This window comes from Salarias fasciatus, chromosome 2 (genome assembly GCF_902148845.1).
Source record: "Salarias fasciatus chromosome 2, fSalaFa1.1, whole genome shotgun sequence".
Classification (NCBI taxonomy): Eukaryota; Metazoa; Chordata; class Actinopteri; order Blenniiformes; family Blenniidae; genus Salarias; species Salarias fasciatus.
The window spans coordinates 5527102-5548000 of record NC_043746.1 but is presented as its reverse complement, the minus strand read 5'-3'; the positions used below and the strand labels follow the sequence as shown (position 1 = coordinate 5548000).

Sequence of the window (20899 nt, the reverse complement as noted above, 5' to 3'; positions counted from 1 at the left end):
AAACGTGTGATAGTGAGCACTTCTGCTTTGCTGAGACAATCCATCCCACCTCACAGGTATGCCACATCAAGATGCTCATCAGACACCATGATCATCACCAGGTGAGCCTTAGACTGTCCACAATAAAAGGCCACCCTGAAATGTTTAGTTTTGTCTCATAGCAAAATGCCACAGATGTCGCAGGCATTGAGGGAGCGTGCAATTGGCATGCTGACAGCAGGAATGTCAACCAGATCTGCTGCTCGTGCACTGAATGTTCATTTCTCCACCATAAGTCGTCTCCAAAGCGTTTCAGAGAATATGGGCGTGTGTGGCGTCGTGTTGGCGAGCGCTTTGCTGATGTCAATGTCGTGGATGGAGTGGCCCGTGGTGGTGGTGGGGTTATGGTATGGGCAGGCATCTGTTATGGACGAAAAACACAGGTGCATTTTATTGATGGCATTTTGAATGCACAGAGATACCGTGATGAGATCCTGAGGCCCATAGTTGGGCCATACATCCATGAACATCACCTCATGTTTCAGCAAGACAATGCACGGCCCCATGTTGCAAGGATCTGTACACAATTCTTGGAAGCTGAAAGTGTCCCAGTTCTTGCATGGCCAGCATCCTCACCAGACATGTCACCCACTGAGCCTGTTTGGGATGTGCTTGACCGGCGTAAACGGCAGCGTTTACCAGTTCCAACTAATATCCAGCAACTTGGCACAGCCTTGGAAGAGGAGTGGACCAACATTCCACAGGCCACAATTGACAATCTGATAAACTCTATGCGAAGAAGATGTGTTGCACTGCAAGAGCCAAATGGTGGTCACACCAGATACTGACTGGTTCTGAGTCCCCAGACCCCCAATAAAGCAAAAAAAAAAAAAATGCCATGCGGCAGCAGGCCTGACCTGGTGAACAAAGGAACCCCCTTCCATCGGGTGGTGGCCATTTGATGGTCCGAACATCTCAAAATGGCCGCTTATTTGCCCTCACAGCGGGAGGGAAGACTGGCATAAGGATGCAATACCACCGCCCCACCTCATGAGGGCGCTCGTGAGACCGAGTTTGAAGATAGGCGGGATTACCAGATCCCGCTGTCTGATTGGCTGAGCAGCCATCACTCAAAAGAGTGAAACTCCGCCTAGAAAGGCAGTCTTCCTGATTTTTTCCAAGTGGACACACCCTCTGCTTAACGGAATAACCAGGACCGGTATCGAACTGACCCCGCTGGCCGGGACTTTTTGGGACCATCCTCCTCTTTTTCACTGGTGACCCTCTTTCCCCAGCGGAGGAGACGGAAGCTGCCCTCAAGCGGACCGAACTCCTGCAGCCGAACCGGAGTATCTGGTCCGCACAGACTGGACCTCTTCCTCCACGTGGACTTCCCCAAATAAGCCAAAGTTCTGCTGGACGCAGCAGAACCCGGCCGATCAGAGCGATCGACCGATCAGACTCTGATCTCCCCGCCAAAATCACCGTATTTCGCCAACTGCAACACAGGCTGCGGCCGCTGCCGCGCCAAGCTTCCGCCACACGCCCGGCGGCCAAACACTCCTCGTCCGGAACACCATAGGTGAGCTCTGGGCAGGCAGATAGATAAGGAGTGTTAATGTTGGTGCTTCTTTTATTAATGAACGGACTGAAGTGTGTTCATTATATTGTGTGACTGTTTCTCTTCTTCATTCTCTCTTCTCCTTCCGTGTGCACGGTCCTTCGCTTCTCTCTCATATCAGACCCGCAGAGCAATACGGCCAGCGCCGCCATTTTCATGCGTTTGAGAAAAAAGAAGCTTCATTCTCTCTTCTCTTACTGACCCGAGATTAGTAAATTCGAACCAGCGCGGCAGACCTGGTGTCGGGAGCACGCACGCGCGTCACTACCACGCCTCCCGCTTCTCCCTCCTCTCCTGCGCAGGCGCCACATCGCCAGACTCCCCCTTCGCTCCCAGCCTCCCGCTCTCCGCCCTTCTGTTCTGTTCTGTTCTGTTTGTGTTCATTAGATTAGTTAATTAGTAATAGACATTGTTAATAAACGCTCATTAACTGAACTGGACGATTCATTCTTCTGTTTTTGGTGGTCATGTGACAAAGTTCATGGCTGGACAGTCTGTGCTTGATCTCACACCTTCTCTGATAACTTAATGGTTGTTTATCCAAAAATTAACAACCAGCTTCAGGGGGTTCTTCACACTGGGAGTTGGTCCTGGTCCTCTGCTGGGGTCACTGCGCTCGAGTCCTCTGGTCCAGGCTGGCCTGGGGGTTTCCACACTTCGGTGTGTGGGTTCCCCTTGGGGTCGGGGGTCGAGCGCTGGGGCCCCAATATTAATGACCTTGGCCTTCTCCTGGTTTGAATGGCCCCACTGGTAGTGTTTTAGGGCTACACTTTGTTTTGGTGTGGGTTAGGGTTAGGAGTTCGACATGAATGGGAGTCAATGGAAGGTCCCCACAAGGATATAAATACAAACATGTGTGTGTGTGTGTGTGTGTGTGTGTGTGGTGTATATTTATTGATGGTGCAGTTTTTAGTCTTTTGTTTTTATGACTGTTTTTACTGTTCAGCACTTTGCGTTGTTTTTATAAATATGAAAAAGTGCTCTACAAATAAAGTTTGATTTGATTTGATTTAAATTATCTTTCCATCTTTGAGACTGAAAATCGGTAATGAATGCTCCTCTAATGAGGCGGTGCCCCGGAATTATTGATTAAATAACCCACAGGTTTATTTAATGCATATTCACAACTTCTCTCAGCTCATTTTCTGTAATTTACCCATTTCCAGTAATTGGTCATTTGTGGCATTATTGATTAATTATTAACACCTTGTTAATCAATAATGTAATGATTAAATCACTCTGTGGTCTACTCCATTCCCAAATAGCTGATTATGTAACATTATTAACGAATAAATAACCATTTATTCTGATTAATAATAATTGATGTTGGGTTAAATGACTTGGTGCTTCACTTCAGTGTTATTGCTGATCCATTGTTAATGACCTGCAATTATTAATTGGTAAATCAAAATTTACTCAAATTAATAAGTAACTAAATTACTTAAAGTAATCAATTACTTCCAGTCATCAATACTTTAGTAATTTATTCCCAATTACCAATCGTAAACCCCAACATATCAATCAGGATTCAAGACTTTGTTTCCAAACTGCAGTAAAGATTTAGATGTACCACACTAACAGGGATTATGTTTTAAAGCACTAATCAGTCAATCAGGATTTATGCACTGATCAGATTTCATTCTCCTCGTACTAATCAGGAGCAAAGTTAGATGCTGTAGTTTTGCAAACATATGTTGGCAAGGCACCGGGGGTGGATGAGATTCGCCCTGAGTACCTCAAGTCTCTGGATGTGCAGGGACTGTCTTGGTTGACACGTCTCTGCAACATCGCGTGGCAGTCGGGGACAGTGCCTCTGGATTGGCAGCCCGGGGTGGTGGTCCCCCTGTTTAAAAAGGGGGACCGGAGGGTGTGCTCCAACTATAGGGGGATCACACTCCTCAGCCTCCCCGGGAAAGTCTATTCCAGGGTACTGGAGAGGAGGATCCGACCGATAGTCGAACCTCGGATTCAGGAGGAACAATGCGGTTTTCGTCCTGGTCGTGGAACAGTGGACCAGCTCTATACCCTCCATAGGGTGCTCGAGGGTTCGTGGGAGTTTGCCCAACCAGTCCACATGTGTTTTGTGGACTTGGAGAAGGCATTCGACCGTGTCCCTCGTGGTGTCTTGTGGGGGGTGCTCCGGGAATACGGAGTCCGGGGCCCCCTGTTAAGGGCCGTCCGTTCTTTGTATGACCGGAGTAGGAGTCTGGTCCGCATTGCCGGCAGTAAGTCGGACCTGTTCCCGGTGCATGTTGGACTCCGGCAGGGCTGCCCTTTGTCACCGGTTCTGTTCATCATTTTTATGGACAGAATTTCTAGGTGCAGCCAGGGGCCGGAGGGGGTCCGGTTCGGGGACCACAGGATTTCATCTCTGCTTTTTGCAGATGATGTTGTCCTGTTGGCTTCATCGAACCAGGACCTACAGCATGCACTGGGGCGGTTCGCAGCCGAGTGTGAAGCGACAGGAATGAGGATCAGCACCTCCAAATCCGAGGCCATGGTCCTCGACCGGAACAAGGTGGTTTGCCCTCTCCAGGTAGGTGGAGAGACCCTAGCCCAGGTGGAGGAGTTTAAGTATCTTGGGGTCTTGTTCACGAGTGGGGGACGGATGGAGCGTGAGATTGACAGGCGGATCGGTGCAGCGGCTGCAGTGATGCAGTCGTTGTATCGGTCCGTCGTGGTGAAGAAGGAGCTGAGCCGAAAGGCGAAGCTCTCGATTTACCGGTCAGTCTACGTTCCCACCCTCACCTATGGTCATGAGCTTTGGGTCATGACCGAAAGGACAAGATCCCGGATACAAGCGGCCGAAATGAGCTTCCTCCGTAGGGTGGCTGGGCGCTCCCTTAGAGATAGGGTGAGGAGCTCAGCCACCAGGGAGGAGCTCAGAGTAGAGCCGCTACTCCTCCACATCGAGAGGGGCCAGCTGAGGTGGCTCGGGCATCTGTTCAGGATGCCTCCTGGACGCCTCCCTGGGGAGGTTTTCCGGGCATGTCCCACCGGGAGGAGACCCCGGGGAAGACCCAGGACACGCTGGAGAGACTATGTCTCTCGGCTGGCCTGGGAACGCCTTGGGATCCTCCCGGAAGAGCTGGAGGAAGTGTCTGGGGACAGGGAAGTCTGGGCATCCCTGCTGAGACTGCTGCCCCCGCGACCCGGCCCCGGATAAGCGGCTGAAGATGGATGGATGGATGGATGGATGTTGATATAATTTTTAACACATACATTTTTTTGCCTTAAATCACCAAAAATAGGTTTTAAATCATAAAAGTAGAACTTTCCCCTGACTCTAACCAATAGGGAAAAAGGGAATAAATAAATAAATAAATAAATAAATAAATAAATAAAAAAAACTAAAGCAGTGCTGTATAAATATCACTCTGCCAAATTCTACCCGGTCCACTTTATGCCAGCTTGAGGTTCAGGTTGATTTATTGTTTTTTAGCAGTCAATGGCACGTCGACTCATTTTCATCCCAGAAATGAAAAGTTTATAAAAGAATATTTCTTCTTCTTGGAGTGACATTCAGATAAACAGCTCTGAATGAGTTCAACAATTCACTCAGATGCCCCTGAATGTACATCACTGAAGAAAACACACACTTTGCCATTTTCCCTTTTGGCCCTTCAGGGTTTGGTGAAATGTTCCAATTCCTCGACTGAGGAACGCCATTCAAGCTGCCGCCGCACACAGGAGGCATCAAGCCACAAGGCCGGAAACAACAACTCAATCGAACTGTAAATGATTAATTACCATGAATGGAATCCTGAAAATTGAAAAAAAAAAAAAAAATCAACACTGTAAAGTAGATGTTAAAAATAGCCGCAGCTGAGAAAGAAGTAATTATCACAGTCACACCTTCACACTCCGCTACGCTCGGCAGAGTGGGGAGAAAGTTTGGATTTGCATGGATGACACTGCGCCTAACACTGAAATTAATTGAGCATCATGTGTGAGCCTGTTCGAAAATATTCTCCCTCACAAAGCCTTTTCAAGTTACTTGATCCATGATTGTCATAAAATCTCTGGAGCAGCAGACGGAGAGTGTGGAGTCCCTCCAGCTGACGGCCGCGCTGCTGTTTACCTTTTCTCTTGAAGGCCGGGCTGATGAGGACCAGAGGCGTGTTGACTTCTGGCTCCGAGGAGCCGCCGTGGCTGCCGGTCTCCGACATGCCGTGGTCTCCGCACAGCACCAGCAGGTAGGGCAGCGACCCCTCCGCCTCCTGAGAGGGAAGCAAACACCAAGGTTAATGGACTCCCGCCGCATGCACCGAGACGGGAGGGCAGGCCTCAAAGCTCCACGTGTGAATTATTCAAGCCTGAAACTAAATGCTTCATGTGTCAGGAGATCCAACGAGACCGGTTTGGTTTAAAAAGAATTTAAAAAAAACACAGCAATTGTCCAAAAAATGAAAGCTTCTGGGGTAAAGGATCTCTTCTTCAGTTATTTCCTAAGGCGGTTATGCAGGAGGAGACATTCGAGAGTAGCGCAGATAAAATACATTAAATCATTACTTCTCAAAGGGGAAGTCATGAGAAAGGCTTCCTGGCACAGTTTGGTTCCATCTCCGCGCTGGAAAAAGTACTGAAAAAGACAGCAAACAAATACAAAGAGGGGGAGCCGTCTGTTGGGGATGACAGACTTTGATCAGGCTCGGTTTCTTCCCTAAGTGATTCCCTTTCAACTCCACTTGCAAGAACGTACCGTTGGCTATGAATTCAACAGGGAGGCTTTATGAGTCAGAGCAGCCAGCGCCGACTTTTAAAAATACTGATGTTAACAAAACAAAAACTCAACGTTAATAGAGATGACCATCGTCTCAGAAGGTTTCAGAGGACAATAGGAAACAGATACAGAAGAGGGAACAGAAGCCTGGCCCGATAAGGGGTAAATGAAACTTTCCCACCATCAGGTACTGATGAGCAGACGAGGTGAATCCTGCCTCAGACACCAGATTCCTCTTCATTTGACTCGACAAAGCGGAGGAGCAGAAAACGGTGAGGTCTGCACATGTTTATTTTGCAAATGGAGGTACAGGAAAGTATCGATCGCTTGTCTGTTCTCACAAAGCCGGATAAAAAAAAAAAAAAAAAAAAACTGCGATGGATTGGGAGTGGGGAACGCCGCAGGTGCCAGGCGAGCTGCAGCGCCGCGCTCGGATGACCCATTATACCCGCCGCTCGGCGCACAGGGAGGAGGAAGACTATCCTCCGCCCTACATTGCACCTCTTGGATGCTTGTTATAAATGGCAGCAGACGCTGGGGACCTGTGGAGGAAAACAAAACCCTGAAGAGCGACACTAAACACCAGTGAGCGCCACGCTGAGCGAGTCTCTGTCTGCTTGGGATAAGTCCGCGTTTACTCCGGTTCCTGGAGATGAAAGCGCCAAGCGCTGCTCTTCTGGGAGGTTTTTTCTTTTTTATCCACACTTCATAACAGCCTCCTCAGGTTTGTTTTTTTTCTTTTTTCTTTTTAAACCAACACACAGCTCTGAATCAGATTGCAGCTCATGCTCCCCCCCAAAAAATATAACAAGCACAATGCTTTCCTTTTAAATGTGAAATCACGCTATTTTATCTGGTGAATCAGAGATTAGCGAAGGGCCCAGGGGATCGAAGTGAGGAGAGAGTGACAACAGCAACTCAATAACTCCACTCACACAAAGACAGGTTTAATTGAAAGTACAAACATGAGAAATCCAGGATACTTTTCCAAAGCGCTCTCCTCTGAACAAATATAAACTGTGTCTCACCTCTCTATTGCGTCTGTTTTTGTGAAAGTTGGTGTCAATTTAGCCAAATGTCTGCAAACTCAGACGATGCAGGTGATCGCTGGTCTGATGGGATCTAACATCCATCCTACTGTCTCATGTACCACCAAAAACAAGGATCCATTAGCCATGAATCAACAAACACCGCACGGTCGCATCAAACCTAACCTTTAGTTTAAAACTTGACTGGGATTTCCTTTGATTTCTAATTAGACCTATCTTTTTGTTCAAATGTGTCTGGGCGATGGTATCGTCTGCAGACTCTTGCTTCAGTCTCACTGATGACAGTTGTTGAGTTTGCTGTTTTGTTGTTATTGTGTTTCAGTTGTTTGCTGTCAGTCATTGGTTGTTTTTGTTGACTGCACTTGTTTGTCGTTGTTTTTTCTGTTTATTCTGATTTGGTGGTTGATATCACTGGCATTTTCTGTTGGTATTGTCATTACCCAAAGTTATTCTTTTCTGTTAGTTGTTTAATTTTTCTGTTCTTTTTACGAATGTTGTTGTTTTGTAATGATATTTTTCTGCTGTTATCATGGCTGTTTTGTCCAATACCACATTATTTAACTTTTTATTGTATTTTTCAATAGGATATCATGAACAGAACAAATGAAACCCAGATCACTCCAGGAGAAGTGAAGCTGCTCACACCTCTCATACTTTATGGAACATTACTTCCCCGAATTCTAAACATGGAATTTGATTATATCTGTGATATATTGATGTACAGCTCGTGGACTGACTGGAACTGTCTCCTCTTAAACTTTATTTGACCTTTTTTAATCTCTTTCTTTATTGGTCAATCAGTGGAACTATAAAAAAAAAAAAAAGATTTATTTAAAAATGAATGAGTCATGTTCCAACCTGAAGTACAAAAAAAAGCAAAGTGCAGGAGTTGTACGCAGTAAAAAAAAGTTTCAGAGAGTAAAAGTGTGGAATAATATGAACAAATACGAGCCTATTGTTGGGGCGCGCACACACACACACACACACGCAGCTCTATGGTGTTTCGAGTAAGACTCTTGCAATTTACAGTGACTGGAGAGTAACAGCTTCTCGGGTATCGTAAACCCTTTTAGTACAAATGTGCCTCAGCAGAGCAGGCGGTGGGATGAAGGCGCTGTACGGCTTTTATTTCAAGAAAAACCACCGTCTTTATTTCCAGAAATGTTGATGTTTCCTCGTAATGAGCCGAAGTGGAGTGTGGCTGCGCTCTTTGTGTCTATTCACCGGCTTCTTTGGTGAACCCATCACGATGTCAGGGAAACGTGCTCATGTGGCAGTAGATTAATATTTAATCACATATTTATGGTCTTTCTGCTCTGAACTGGAGCCACCGGCAGCCAAAGCAACTTTTTCCTTCCATCATGCTCGAACTGCAACCTCACACACTTCCATGGACGTCAGGGTCAGACGTCCAGGGTGGCAGGGCTCAGTCTGATTGGCCAGAGCATGAATTCAGAGGGCGAGAAACATCTGTGTGTATTTATGTATGTCACTTTCACAATGCGCTTTGCACCAAGTGTTACAGAATCCTGACTGAATGCTCTCTCCTCACCAGCAGCACTGCTAACAGCAGGTTTCAATTTAGTTTGATATGCCAGCAATCTCTCTGACTGAACCCACTTTCTTTCCCTCAGTTTAATGATTTTTTTAAAATGCTGATTTGAGAAGAAAAGTATGTCAAGTATTTTTTCTATTTAAAAAAATAGGAAAAAAATAACAGAAAACTAATAAACTAATGTGTTGACATTATTCTTGCCAATTGGTTATAAACGATGTGAGTAGAAGGATAAATCATTTACTCTTTTCCACTGAGCTGATCCACAACACGAGGAATTGATGAAACTAATAGAACCCAAGAGAACCCGACATGACAAACCAAGACTGGCGACTGTGGAAAGAGGCGAAGGTTGAAGTTACTCGCGACACATCTTCCAGGACAGAACAGTCCTGTAGCTTTACTGAAAGTTTGGTTGAAGGTTGAAGTGAGGAGCTTCCTGAAACTTCAGTGACTGTAATTGATTCACTCACCTCACAGTATGTGTTACTACAAAGCCACGGGACAAAGCAGCGCTGTTACAGTAACCGTAAATCCCAGCGCTGCTCTCGGGTGTCAGACCACCTGCGGAGTGTGGAGGTCAGATTTTCAGATACTTCACACTTCAAACAGCCGACCCGAGGCTCTGAACTCTCAAGGTGAGTGGATTACTGCCCTGAGCTGTGAGATCCCGTTTTCCGATCACGTTGTATTGAAGAGTACTGGGTGGGTCGGAAGCGCCGCGCCGCTGGCACCTGGCGCTGCAGCGGTAAACAACACCCGGCGCCTGCGTGCTGTCAGGTGCACGGATGCGAGGAGATTACACCCCCGACATGTTAAGAGCATGTGCCGATCACAGAACGCGCGCCAGGTTTTGTGTAAAGTTCTGAGGGATCCTGCAGGACCCCCACTGGGCTCCTTCTATATTTAGGTCGCACCGCTGCTGTGGAAAAGAACAGAAGCGCGGCGCTTTCCATAATGTGACTTTCAAAGATTTTCAGGATCTAACAAGGCCGATTTAACAAGTCTGAGGAGTGTGATGAAATGCTGCTGCCGCATATTCACAAAAAGACTCAACCTCCCCCCCCGATCCGTGAGAGGAAGTTTGGCTCCTGTTCTCTGGGCCGTGCTGGGTTGACAAAAGGGATGATGGGTTGTAACAGATAGAAAAATGAGATTGTTGTCTTGTGTAGACATGACCTGACAATGTAAACACAGGCTGCATGGCTGAGTGGCTGCGAGGCAGCGCCAGTTAGCAGCTCACACAACACACACACACACACACTCTGCGAACACAATATGCATGCACAGCTGTCAGACCACGAGGGAGGAAAAAAAAAAAGAAAACAAAGGCAGAGGACCTGCACTCTGATCAAAGACAAAATTAAAGATAAGAGAGCAGCTTAACAGTTTATTAAATCTCTGCGGTTGCCACAGCCGATAACATGCCCAATGCTGGAAACGCCACAAATGATCTGTGTAATTAAATGACTGCCCAATAACTGATCATGCTAAAAAGCCACTGATAGCATCGCTGCCATTTACGAACTGATGCTCATTACTACATATTTGCATACTACTTTGTCGTGACATTGATTTCTGTTACAGAAAAACGCTTCAAATTTAACGGAGGCAGATTGAAGAAGTTGTTGACTGAATTCAGCTCCCTGACTGAAGCACACAAGTCAATTCAGTTAACTCAGACCTACATTTAGCAGCCCAGGTATTGTCGTCAATCTTTTTGTGTACTCAGAGCATGCTATTACTACTGTATTATCTGTTATTTCTGGAAAAACCTGTTTTTTTAAATGCTTTAAAAACTGATGATGGTTTCATTATTTATTTGTGAAAAAAAAGCTCTCAAAACCTTTGAGAAAAAAAAGTCAGGGGGTGTACACCATGTTTTCAAACTCAATTGTAAAAGAAAGTGACAGATGTTGACGCAAATTTAAATTACTTCCACTTCTGCAGAGAGAAACCATCCAATCAGCTCAAATCAGAATTCAGAGGCCGAGTCGTTGTGCTGAAATACCTCCTAACACAGCCGCGCTTGACGTCTTACCTTTTCATTTAAATCTCTGAGAGTATTTACTAGCTGTAATTGCTTTTCTCAATAATACTTTTCAGCGTTGGACTCTCAGGTTGGAGCAGAATTAATTATGCGGTTGTACATTATCCCGGTGAGAAAAACTCTTCTGTTCTTGAAATGCTCAGTGAAGGCTGAACAACATCAAGCGAAGGTGCACTGTGAGATAGTTCTGCTGAGTATCTCGGTAACGGTGTGATCTGTGTTAACAGTGCTCTTTCTCTTGGCTCTGATTTACACTGGCTGTATTGAACTCCATTTGATTGCCTGAATATGTTGAGTGAACATTTCATTACAGGCTGTTGTCTCAGTGGAGATCAACACTATTTTCCGAGGTTTAAGATGATTTATTTAGTCTGCTTGTATTTTGTCACTGGTGTTACTGAGGTTACTTAAAATTGTAACAGCAAATAGAAATCATGGACTTGAGAGCTTCAACATGCCATATTTGTTAAAACATTCTTGTAAAATGTGAATACTTAAGTCATCGGTTTTGTTATTGTCATAACAGCTGATCAGTCAGTCACTCTGATTTGACCTTTAACCTTCTCCTAAAACAAAAATCCAACTGGGCTGTTCAGCAGCTCTATCCTTCATCATGCATACTGAAGTGTAAAACCTTGAAACTTTCAGTAACACAAAAACTGTCCATCATGTAATAAAATAGCAATAAAAAACAGATTTTTGCAGAGTATGAATCTTAAATAATTGAGCCTGAAAACTATACCATCCTCTATGTCTATTTTTCATGAGGAAACTGCACAAAACTTTAAAAAAGTAAAATAAAATGCAGCCCTATTAATGCAGCATTACATTATTTTCTGCAGTTATTACATTTAGAAAGGATCTTTTAATGCTACATTACTCAAGTAATAACTTAAGACAGTATTGGCAAAATGTTTTTATGATGAAAGATGAAATATTTTATTACGCTATTGGAAAGTTATTACATTGGAAAAAAGGCCAGAATTATTAGCAATTACTACATTCGTGATTGCTACAAGCCTTACAACTAAAACAAGAGTCTGCTGAAGTCAAAGGACATGATGAAAAATCTTCTTTAAGGTTTTCCTGATCAAACTCTTCTTGTCGTGACAACTGTGAAGGCACATTTTCATTTAATGAAACAAAAAATTCCCCTCAGGTTTAGCTTTGAAACGAGGTGAAGGGCAGTGAAGTACCTTTGAGACGAGCGCGCTGTGGATCTTCTTGAGGATGTCGTCCATCTCCAGCAGCTTGGGCTGGATGAGTGAGCTGTGGGGGCCGCTGATGTGGCCGATGTGGTCCAGGCCCAGGTAGTGCAGGATCAACATGTCCCAGTCGTCCCTCTTCAGAGTGCTGTCCAAGTGGCGGGTCACGTTGTTGTCAACCTGCGCAGAACCCATGGACGGATTCACATTTCCAAAGTGATAAAACCAAAATTTTAATGAAATGTTATTGTTTGGATGTTTCACTGAGTTTTGCACCAGAAGGTTTCAGTGAAATAGGCTTAATGATGAGACTGCAGTAACTTTTGCCAGTTTTCATTTTGTGTGATACGGTTGGAAAGTTATTATTACGTTAAATGCTTTATCAGATTTGAAATGGACAAAATTACTCCACCGCTGGCAGGTATTACGTTACTATTGCAAAGGTGATGACAATGAATATTTTGAAAATATTACTGTCACCATCAGTAATTATGTAAAGCATTTTCTAATGGAAACCTAACACACAGGTCTAAAAGAAATCCTTCTACTTGCTTCACTGCAATTTTTTTAACTTTTTGTTCTCCTGGTTTAACGAACTTTTGACTTTCATTGCTTTTTTCTCTTCATATCTTGTTTTATTTCCATGATTTTAAAGGTGATTTTATGCGTTTCTTTGCCTTTGTGCTTCACAGACAAACCTGAATTGCCTTGATTACAGCAGCAGGAACACGGACCAAACCATGTGGGAAGATTTGATCTCTTTCAGATTAAAAATGAAGACTTTAATGTATATTACTGGCAAAAGGTGTTCTCGTTTTTCATTACGTTGACAGTTGAAATCGTCCAGCGTTATCTAATGTTCGGAGAGGGTGGGCGAGTTCTGTGTTTTTGTGCGGACGTGTGTCCAGACAGCTTTCTCCGTGCCTTTGCTGCGGCAGGTAGAGCTCTCAGCGCTGTGGATGCAGAAACACGAACAGATTGCGTGCGGTCCCACAGAACATTTGCAGCCGAGGCATATGGAGCTAATTGATGAGCAGTTCTGGTGTGATCTCAGCTCTGTGCCTCCCCTGTTGATCAGCTGCCACTGTGCATTCAGCGCGCATCGCCTGGCCTCTCCACGGCGCGGCGGCTGAATCACTTCCAGCGGTGACACGCTGTACAGTCGGGAAAACAATGCTTCGAGAATAACTAGCACGACATGCAACGCCTTCGAGTGCTGGAAGATCTGTGGTGTCATTCAATCTGCTGCATGATGAAGGTAAAGCACTAAAAATTCAGGGATAACCCTTTTTTTTTTTTTTTTTCCTCCACCAGAAGCAAATCTGTCAATATGACAGCCGAGATGTGAGTGAGTCACTAATGCTGCAAGCTGTACGCCTGGGCACTTTTAGTTTACACATCCACCTCATGACTAACGCAAAACAGGCCTTCTCGGGTTTCTCTCATCCCTGTCTCATGTATCGTTTTGACGAGTCGACCGCTAGGCGCTTTAATCCTTTATTCATATGAGCAGGAAAAAGCTTCGCTGTTGGGCTGAGGCGTACCTCGGTGTAGTCCGACACGAAGAAGGAGGTGGTGCCGTCGTACTCCATGAAGTGTTTGGGGAAGAGGCGCACCCAGGTGTCGTCTCCGTAGAAGACGATCCTCTTCCCCGCCGTTTTGGCCTGCCAGATGAGGTTGTCTTCCAGCAGGGCGGGAGAATTCAGGTTCATTACCACATCAATGAAGCCTGGGATGCTGCCAGTGGTGAGGGCCTGGGGAGGAATGGGGTTTTGTCATTGTCCTTTGAACAATAATTGTCTTTTAATGGTGTTACACAACCGCACAGTTTCATCATAGCGGCGCGGCTAATCACCATGTACACCACAGTACAGTGTTCAGTAAAGAAAAACACATTTTTATTATTATTTAAAGAAGAAAAAAAAACATTAAATGCACCAACTAGATCAGTGCCCCTTTTACAGGATTGCTGCCCTGATCTGGCAAACTAATTCCCACATCCCCAAAAGTAATCTTGCTTTCACAAACGGAAGCTGAAAGCTGAATCAGGTGGGTAGATGGCTGATACTTATGAGGCACAGTTTCTACTGATTTCATCACTGGAATGAAAAATAAAAACCACACTGGCCTGGATTTGACTGACAAGGAAAACACAGCCTGTTTTGGAAGTCAGGAGAGAGGGGGAGCGCAGGGAGGACAGGAGCCGTCTGTATGCACCGGAGGAGAGGAGGGACTGAAACGCCGTTATCTGAACCACGGATGGTGCCGAACAATCCCGGCTGTGATCCAGACAGTGACCAGCCTGAGCTGTGCGACGGTCCCGGGAGCTACAGATCACCCCGGTCCCGATATTCTCGTCATCACCTTAGAAAATGCTTCTGAAGCTTTTTCGGGACCTTTAATCACACTGAACCGCTGACATCCGAGTTTCTGTTCATCCCAAAAGAGCCATTTATGAAGTGATGCTGTTGTTTAATAATCAGTTCTGAAGTCTGGTTCGTGTTTCAATGAGATCACATCTGATCGAAGCCATATCCAAAAAAACAAGAGCTCCAGGCCTACTCAAAGATCCCGACAAGAGGTCAATGTATTTACATCTTCAGATTCATCGTGTTAAGATCATGTTATTTAAAGTTTAACACATTTTTTTTCTCATTATAGTAGAAACAAATGTTATGTTACAGCCTGGAAATGTTACATAACACACTGCGCTGATATGTCTCTCATTTAATGTGACAGCAGTCCAATTTTTCTTATGCTTCCACAGACTGTTTGTCGTTATCAAAAATTTACATTAAAACAAGAGGAACTAAACTATTCTGTTAATTTTCTTGTGTGTAACTGATAACCGTGTTCAGACGATCTACTGGCAAATCTAAATCAATCCTCTTTGCCTTTCATGTTACATCGGTGTAATCTTTGAGGGTTTAAGAATAATTTATACAATGCAGGAAATAATTATTTGGTCCTCTGCTGATTTTGTAAATTTGCCCACTTTGACAGAAATTAACCGACTAATTTTTTAATGGCTGCTCGCTGAATTTACAGCATAGACAGAATATCAGTCAGAAATGTATCGACAACAAACAGTATAAAAGTTATAAATTGCTGTGCATTTTATAAAGTGAAATAAGCATTTCCTCCCTGATATGGAATAATGCTTTGTCTCCAAGTTTTCAGGAACACGGTGCGAAGGCCGCCCTGTGTTGTCTGAAGTCAGGACTGTTGCTCTGAGAGCCGACATGAGAAATAACATCTGCTAATCTCGTGAGATTTGTCTATATGACCAGGCATTCTCGGAAGTCATGCCAGAGCTGGGTTGGATTCTCCTTGGAGCGGCAGCCTCGTTCTCTATGCTGATCTATGCGTGTTTCCTCTCCCTGTGCAAGCGTCAACACCTTGACTCCTCATCTTTGGCTCTGTATCACCAAGAATTTAACAACAATCCCAAAAAACTCACCCAGACAGACTGGCTGGTGCCCATGCGGAACACAGCATTGCACCATCAACACCTGATTATACCTGTCTTCTGTATACAGCCAAGCAGCTCCAGGAATCAGTTATTCACATTACAACGTCTACAGCGCCAGGGGCAAGACCAAAGAGCTGTCTGGAGACGCCAGGGAGGAGACTGGCTGGAGCTTCCAGTTTCCTACAAACATGAAGGATGAAGAGACGGACTGTGAAGAGAAAAGGGTCAAAATCCCTCCTGAGCCGAGAGCAAATCTGAAGACCAACTACAAGAAACGTCTCATTGCAAACAAAGGTTTCTCTACAAATAATAAAACACCTTTAACCCTTTTTTGATTAGACTTGTAAAACAGACACTTTATCTCGAATGTTAAACTCATTCTGGTTCAGATGGTTCATTTTGAGTTGAACTGTGCTGGACTGATATGATAATAAATTAACAGTTTTCCTTTGTTTCAGTGAAATACTAAATAATCTTTGAACAGAAGAGAAACAGTCTGAATTTCTTTGAAGAAAAGTAGGTGCAAGTTAACCTTATTTTTAACACAAACATCTATTTTAGCTTTGCCACCGTTAAAAATGCTTTAATTGGCAGGCGGAACCTGCAGGTTTGGAAGAATGATTCTTGCCCGTTGGATCGGCCGCTGTGTTTGACACCACCGCCTTCAAACAACACAGCACTGTGGAAGTGACTCAAAAAAACACCGTTCTGGCTGCGCACTGCAATCACTGGCTGTCGTTTCAAAACAGCAACACACCTGAACACAGTACAGATAAATGGCAAGAGACAGACAGGTTCAAGTACTACTCACAAAGTGGGAACTGGATGGAAAGACAACAGCAGCACCGTAGCAGCAAATTCAGCTCACAGCGTGAAACAATCTGACTTTTAAGTACCTGCTTTACAGAAAACAACAGATCACGCTCAACCTCCAAAAGGCAGATTGCGGCACACAAAGCCTCCCTTCCCCGTTTCCATCGAGCCTCCATAAATGGCAAAAGCTCACCTCTGACACTTTGAAAGTCTGTCCCATTTAATGGTGACAGACTCCGCAGCCGGCTCGCCTCAGCAGCCATTCAGACTGTCAATGGACTCGGACGGGTAATAATGAAGAAGCTACTACTGGAAATCGAGGTTGAAAATTGAAAACCCATCTTGTGATCTTTGTTTTACAGCTCAATTATTTACCACTTCCTTCCCCGCGATTGTTTTGCTCCTGCCGGTGCAGATGCTTGTTATGGGGAGAGATGGATGACTCGGCTTCAAAAGCTCCTCTTTCCTGCCTCTTCAGGCTCGCGGAGGTCCCCCGCTCTATTAATAGAGACACTCCCGATAATGAAAGGAGTGGTCCGGACAGAAAAGCCGGCCTTTGGCAGTAGCGTGGGGCACTCTGCTGCTGTAAGCACAGGGGCATGTATGGATTATTTGACAGTGGAGACGGGGAGGCCGGTCCACAGCTGAAACGGGCTTCGGCTCTAAATTGCTCCGGTTGCCAGAGAGCCAGCGAGGAGCTGCCTAAATGCATCAGTGACTCATCAACATACTAATTACTGGGCCGCAGTATGAGGCCGGGCCCGCGATGTGCCACGGCTTAAATGTCAAATACAATATCAGCGGGGGGGGCGCAGACGCTTTGCGGCGCGGTGATGAAAACGGGCCAGAATTCAGACGTGAAGAGGTTGTGATTCGAACTCCTCAACTCCGGGAAGCAACATTTATCTGCTTAACAGTCAACTTTCTGCTCAGAAAATGACTTTTCTTTCTTTCTTTTTTAACCAAACACTCCGAGGCGTCTCAGTCTCCTCAAGCTTTATCACCAGCCAGCACCTACAGGGATGGAAAAGAAAGGATCTGTGATGCTACTCAGGCAGATACCAGCCTGTTAAAGACCCACAGTGCACTGCGGCTATTAACTGAATTCACTGTCCAAATCCTGCATCTCCGTAATGTGGGCTGACTGCTGTGCCGGCTACAGAGCGGGACCGCCACGCCAGTACAGGAGGAAACTTCTCTTCTCAAATGACAAACTCAGTTTTAACAGTCAGATTCAATGGAGGGATCCCAGGGTAGTGCTCATAAAAATAACACAAAGAATACTAAAAAGCCAACTCCGAATCCCAAGAGGAGGAGTTTAAATCTTCCCGGAGTTAAAGCTGCATGAAGGCGGCTTCATGACTCGACACGGTGCCGGCGGAGCTGCCTCCGACCTGTGGAGGGACTGACGGCCGTGCCTCCGTCAGATTATCATTTAGGTTAGTTGGCTGTGTCATACCACTTAATTGGGTGCAATGCAGTGATAGTGGGCAGCAGAAAGCAGCTGGTCTATAGCGCCCCCCACTGGTGTCCACGCAAGGAGACGACTCACTGATGAGAAAATCAATAAATGGGTGGAAGGAGTGATTCATCTGCTTCATTCAAGCAAAAGTATAAATGAAAAAGATCTCGAATGGATAAGAGTGAAACGGTAGGTATATTCAAAGGCAAATCTGCATCCTGAGCATCTGGGATTTGGGGATCTTGCTCTGAATAACACAGTCGCCATACAAACCTGTGTTGGCATTGGCTTTATCAAAGCTCCAGTAACAAAAAATACAAATCTTGTCTAATGACTTCCCCGCAGGTTGGATAAATGATGGCTGTGCAGCTGGTTCATTGTGTTTTCGTAGCTGAGCTTCTGACTTCAGGGTCAGGAGGACCAGCGGCTGAAGGCTGGAAGCCACCGTGACTTGTTTTGGAGACCAGCTGCAGTGTGACGCTGTGCCAACACTGTGCAGTCTGTCAGTACAGTTTATAACACTTCCTCAACCTTAGCACAAAGAGCAGTTACAAATCGTTAGTTTTTTTTGTTTTTTCAGTGTTGCAGAGGGTAAATGAGGGAGAATATGAAGTATTCCAATTATTCATTGGGCCAAAAGCAGAAGGTGCGGCGCTTTAAATCCACAGTAACTGCCAAGTCCTGTGAAAAGTGATTAACTGGACGTCGTGCAGGACTGCGGATGAACCTGTGTGTGCGCTCGCCGAGCCCACAAATCAAACGTACACATTTCTGGACAGCTCAGGAAGGGCTATATTCCATTTTTTTTCGCCCCTCCGTCTCATACATCTCTGCTGCGACATAAACCCTTCATGTGTGCTTCTAAATCAGGTTTCAGAGTTTTCTCTACGGCCACGTCTTCTTCCTTCCCAACAAAAAATCTTATTTATCAAAAAAAAAAAAAACAGGCTGTTTTTCCTGCGCTGTCTTCTAAGCTCCCTTCCCTTCAATCATCAGTGCGTCCTCCTCTAAACCCCTGGATTAAAGAGAAACATCTGTCTTGCGGCGCTGCAGCCCCTCACCCGCGCTCATGCACGTGACAACCAGCAGCACCTCAGTGAAACCAGCAGAGAGACCCACCGCAACCTCACTCAGGAGGAACAAACACAAAAGAGAAACTGTCACGTTTGTCATCTTTCATGTTGGTGACTGGGCGGTTGGCACTCCAGCCTTGCAATGCAGAGTTTGCATGTTCTCCCTAGGCCTACACGGGTCTTAACTGTGTCTGTCCATGGCTGCCTCAGTTTTCCCACTCGGGCTGGTCATTCGAGATTGGAAATTCTGAGCTGTTAATGTTATTTTCACCAACAAACTGAGCTCACCTGGATGTGTCGCTTGTAAATGAAGTGTGAGAGCTGCCAGCCGGAGTGAGAGACCCTCCGCTGGAGTGTTACATGTGTCTGTCACACGTTATGATGTCTGGGAAGAAAATTCCTCTTAAACCTTGTTTTTATTTTGTGCGCTGAGATAATTCTTTGTCTTGCTGGTCCTGTGTCCACCCATGAGGATCATTAAAGCCGTTTCTGATTTTAGGCTGAGCGACGACAGTTTGTGAGGCAAAACCAACATGGCAACATACACGGACTGCTGAAAGCTTCAATGAGAAGGAACAGTATTTTAGAGAGGGAGGGAAAACAAGAAGAATCCAACAGAGTACAGGAGGCAGACATAATAATAGGATGATATGTGAAAGCTGGACGTTGCCAGAAATCCAGCCGTTTGTTTTCTTTATGGATTATTTTATGGCTGAGATTAGCAGGCCAGTCTGCTTTCTGTCTATGAAGACTAAATGCAAGGTGTCCAGTCGGATGAGGCTTTGCTGCGGTCTGTGTTTGTGAGCCTCTGCATCCCGGTGCTTTCTAACACTCATCCCGTCCGCTGTCAGCCGCCTCACGCTCTCTGCTACCCTCGCTAACCCTCACTCTGCTGAGTCGGCGCTCTCTCCGCTGCCATCCCGCCCGTCCGAGAGCATCCGTCAGCTGTCACCCGGGACGCTTCCGTCCACACTGTATCTTCGGCTCTCTGGTCCGCCTGGATTGAGCTTCGGCTCCGGTCTTCCTCTGCTTGATGCTGTCAGCACATCCCCGCTCCTCCTCGCCGCTACAGCATGCTGCCAGCTGTCCCGCGCCCCGACACCGAGCTCTTGGCTTCACCTGACAACTAATATCAGACATGTTTCCCTCAGCTCAGCCCAGCATGGTTGTTTTTTTATTGATCTATGCAACACCACTGACAACAGCGCCGAGTCTCCCCCGGTCAGGCCGCAGACGTGGCGAGGTGCAGCTCAAGCTGCTGTCATGAGAGGCGCACACGACGCCGCTGCAATTCCCTCCTGGCGCCGCTTCCAAAAATACTCTCATCAGCGAGACACATCACAATGTGACAACACACCGCGTTTTCTCACTTTTCTGAATTCTCACAGTCAAATCTATTTTCAGGTGAGCGGATGGAAACTTCCAGCCCGTTTCTTCTCTGACACGTCGTTCCGGGTTCGCTTGGTCGGGGTCTCTCTGTGCCACTGCGTGGGCGCTCGGATGCTTGTCGGGTTGACTGGTGGCTCGAAATTGGCCGTAGGTTGGACTGAGCGTGAAGGATTGTGTGTCGGAGTGTGTTAGCCCGGTGATGGAGCGGTGACAGGTCGCGGTGGACCCTGTCATTAAACTAATATCAGCTGTGATAGGCTCAAGTTCCCTGTGACCTTCTGCTGCAGTGGCTCGGAACCTCTTCTCCATGGAGACCGCCATATTGCTTCTAATAAAGACTGTGGAGCTCTGCTCGGATCTCTGCTTTGACAAAACATCACAGTGAAGTCAAACACTGGCTGAAACAAATACTCTCACCAAAATGAAAAGCAGAGCCCTTCAAAATAGAAACAGATAGTAGCTTACCCTGCTTGCAGATTATAGAAAGTGTCTTAATTTGGATTTCTTT

At 45.7% G+C, this 20899-nt stretch overlaps 1 protein-coding gene across 1 annotated transcript in view; it reads right to left on the bottom strand.

The window, feature by feature from the left end:
* The window catches only part of LOC115401383 (GPI ethanolamine phosphate transferase 2-like), a 78171-nt gene that overhangs the window by 54051 nt on the left and 3221 nt on the right, over positions 1–20899 (bottom strand). Inside the window, 3 exon segments of the mRNA XM_030109530.1 lie at positions 5682–5820; positions 12174–12362; positions 13727–13936. Coding sequence (XP_029965390.1) covers positions 5682–5820; positions 12174–12362; positions 13727–13936 — 538 coding nt within the window.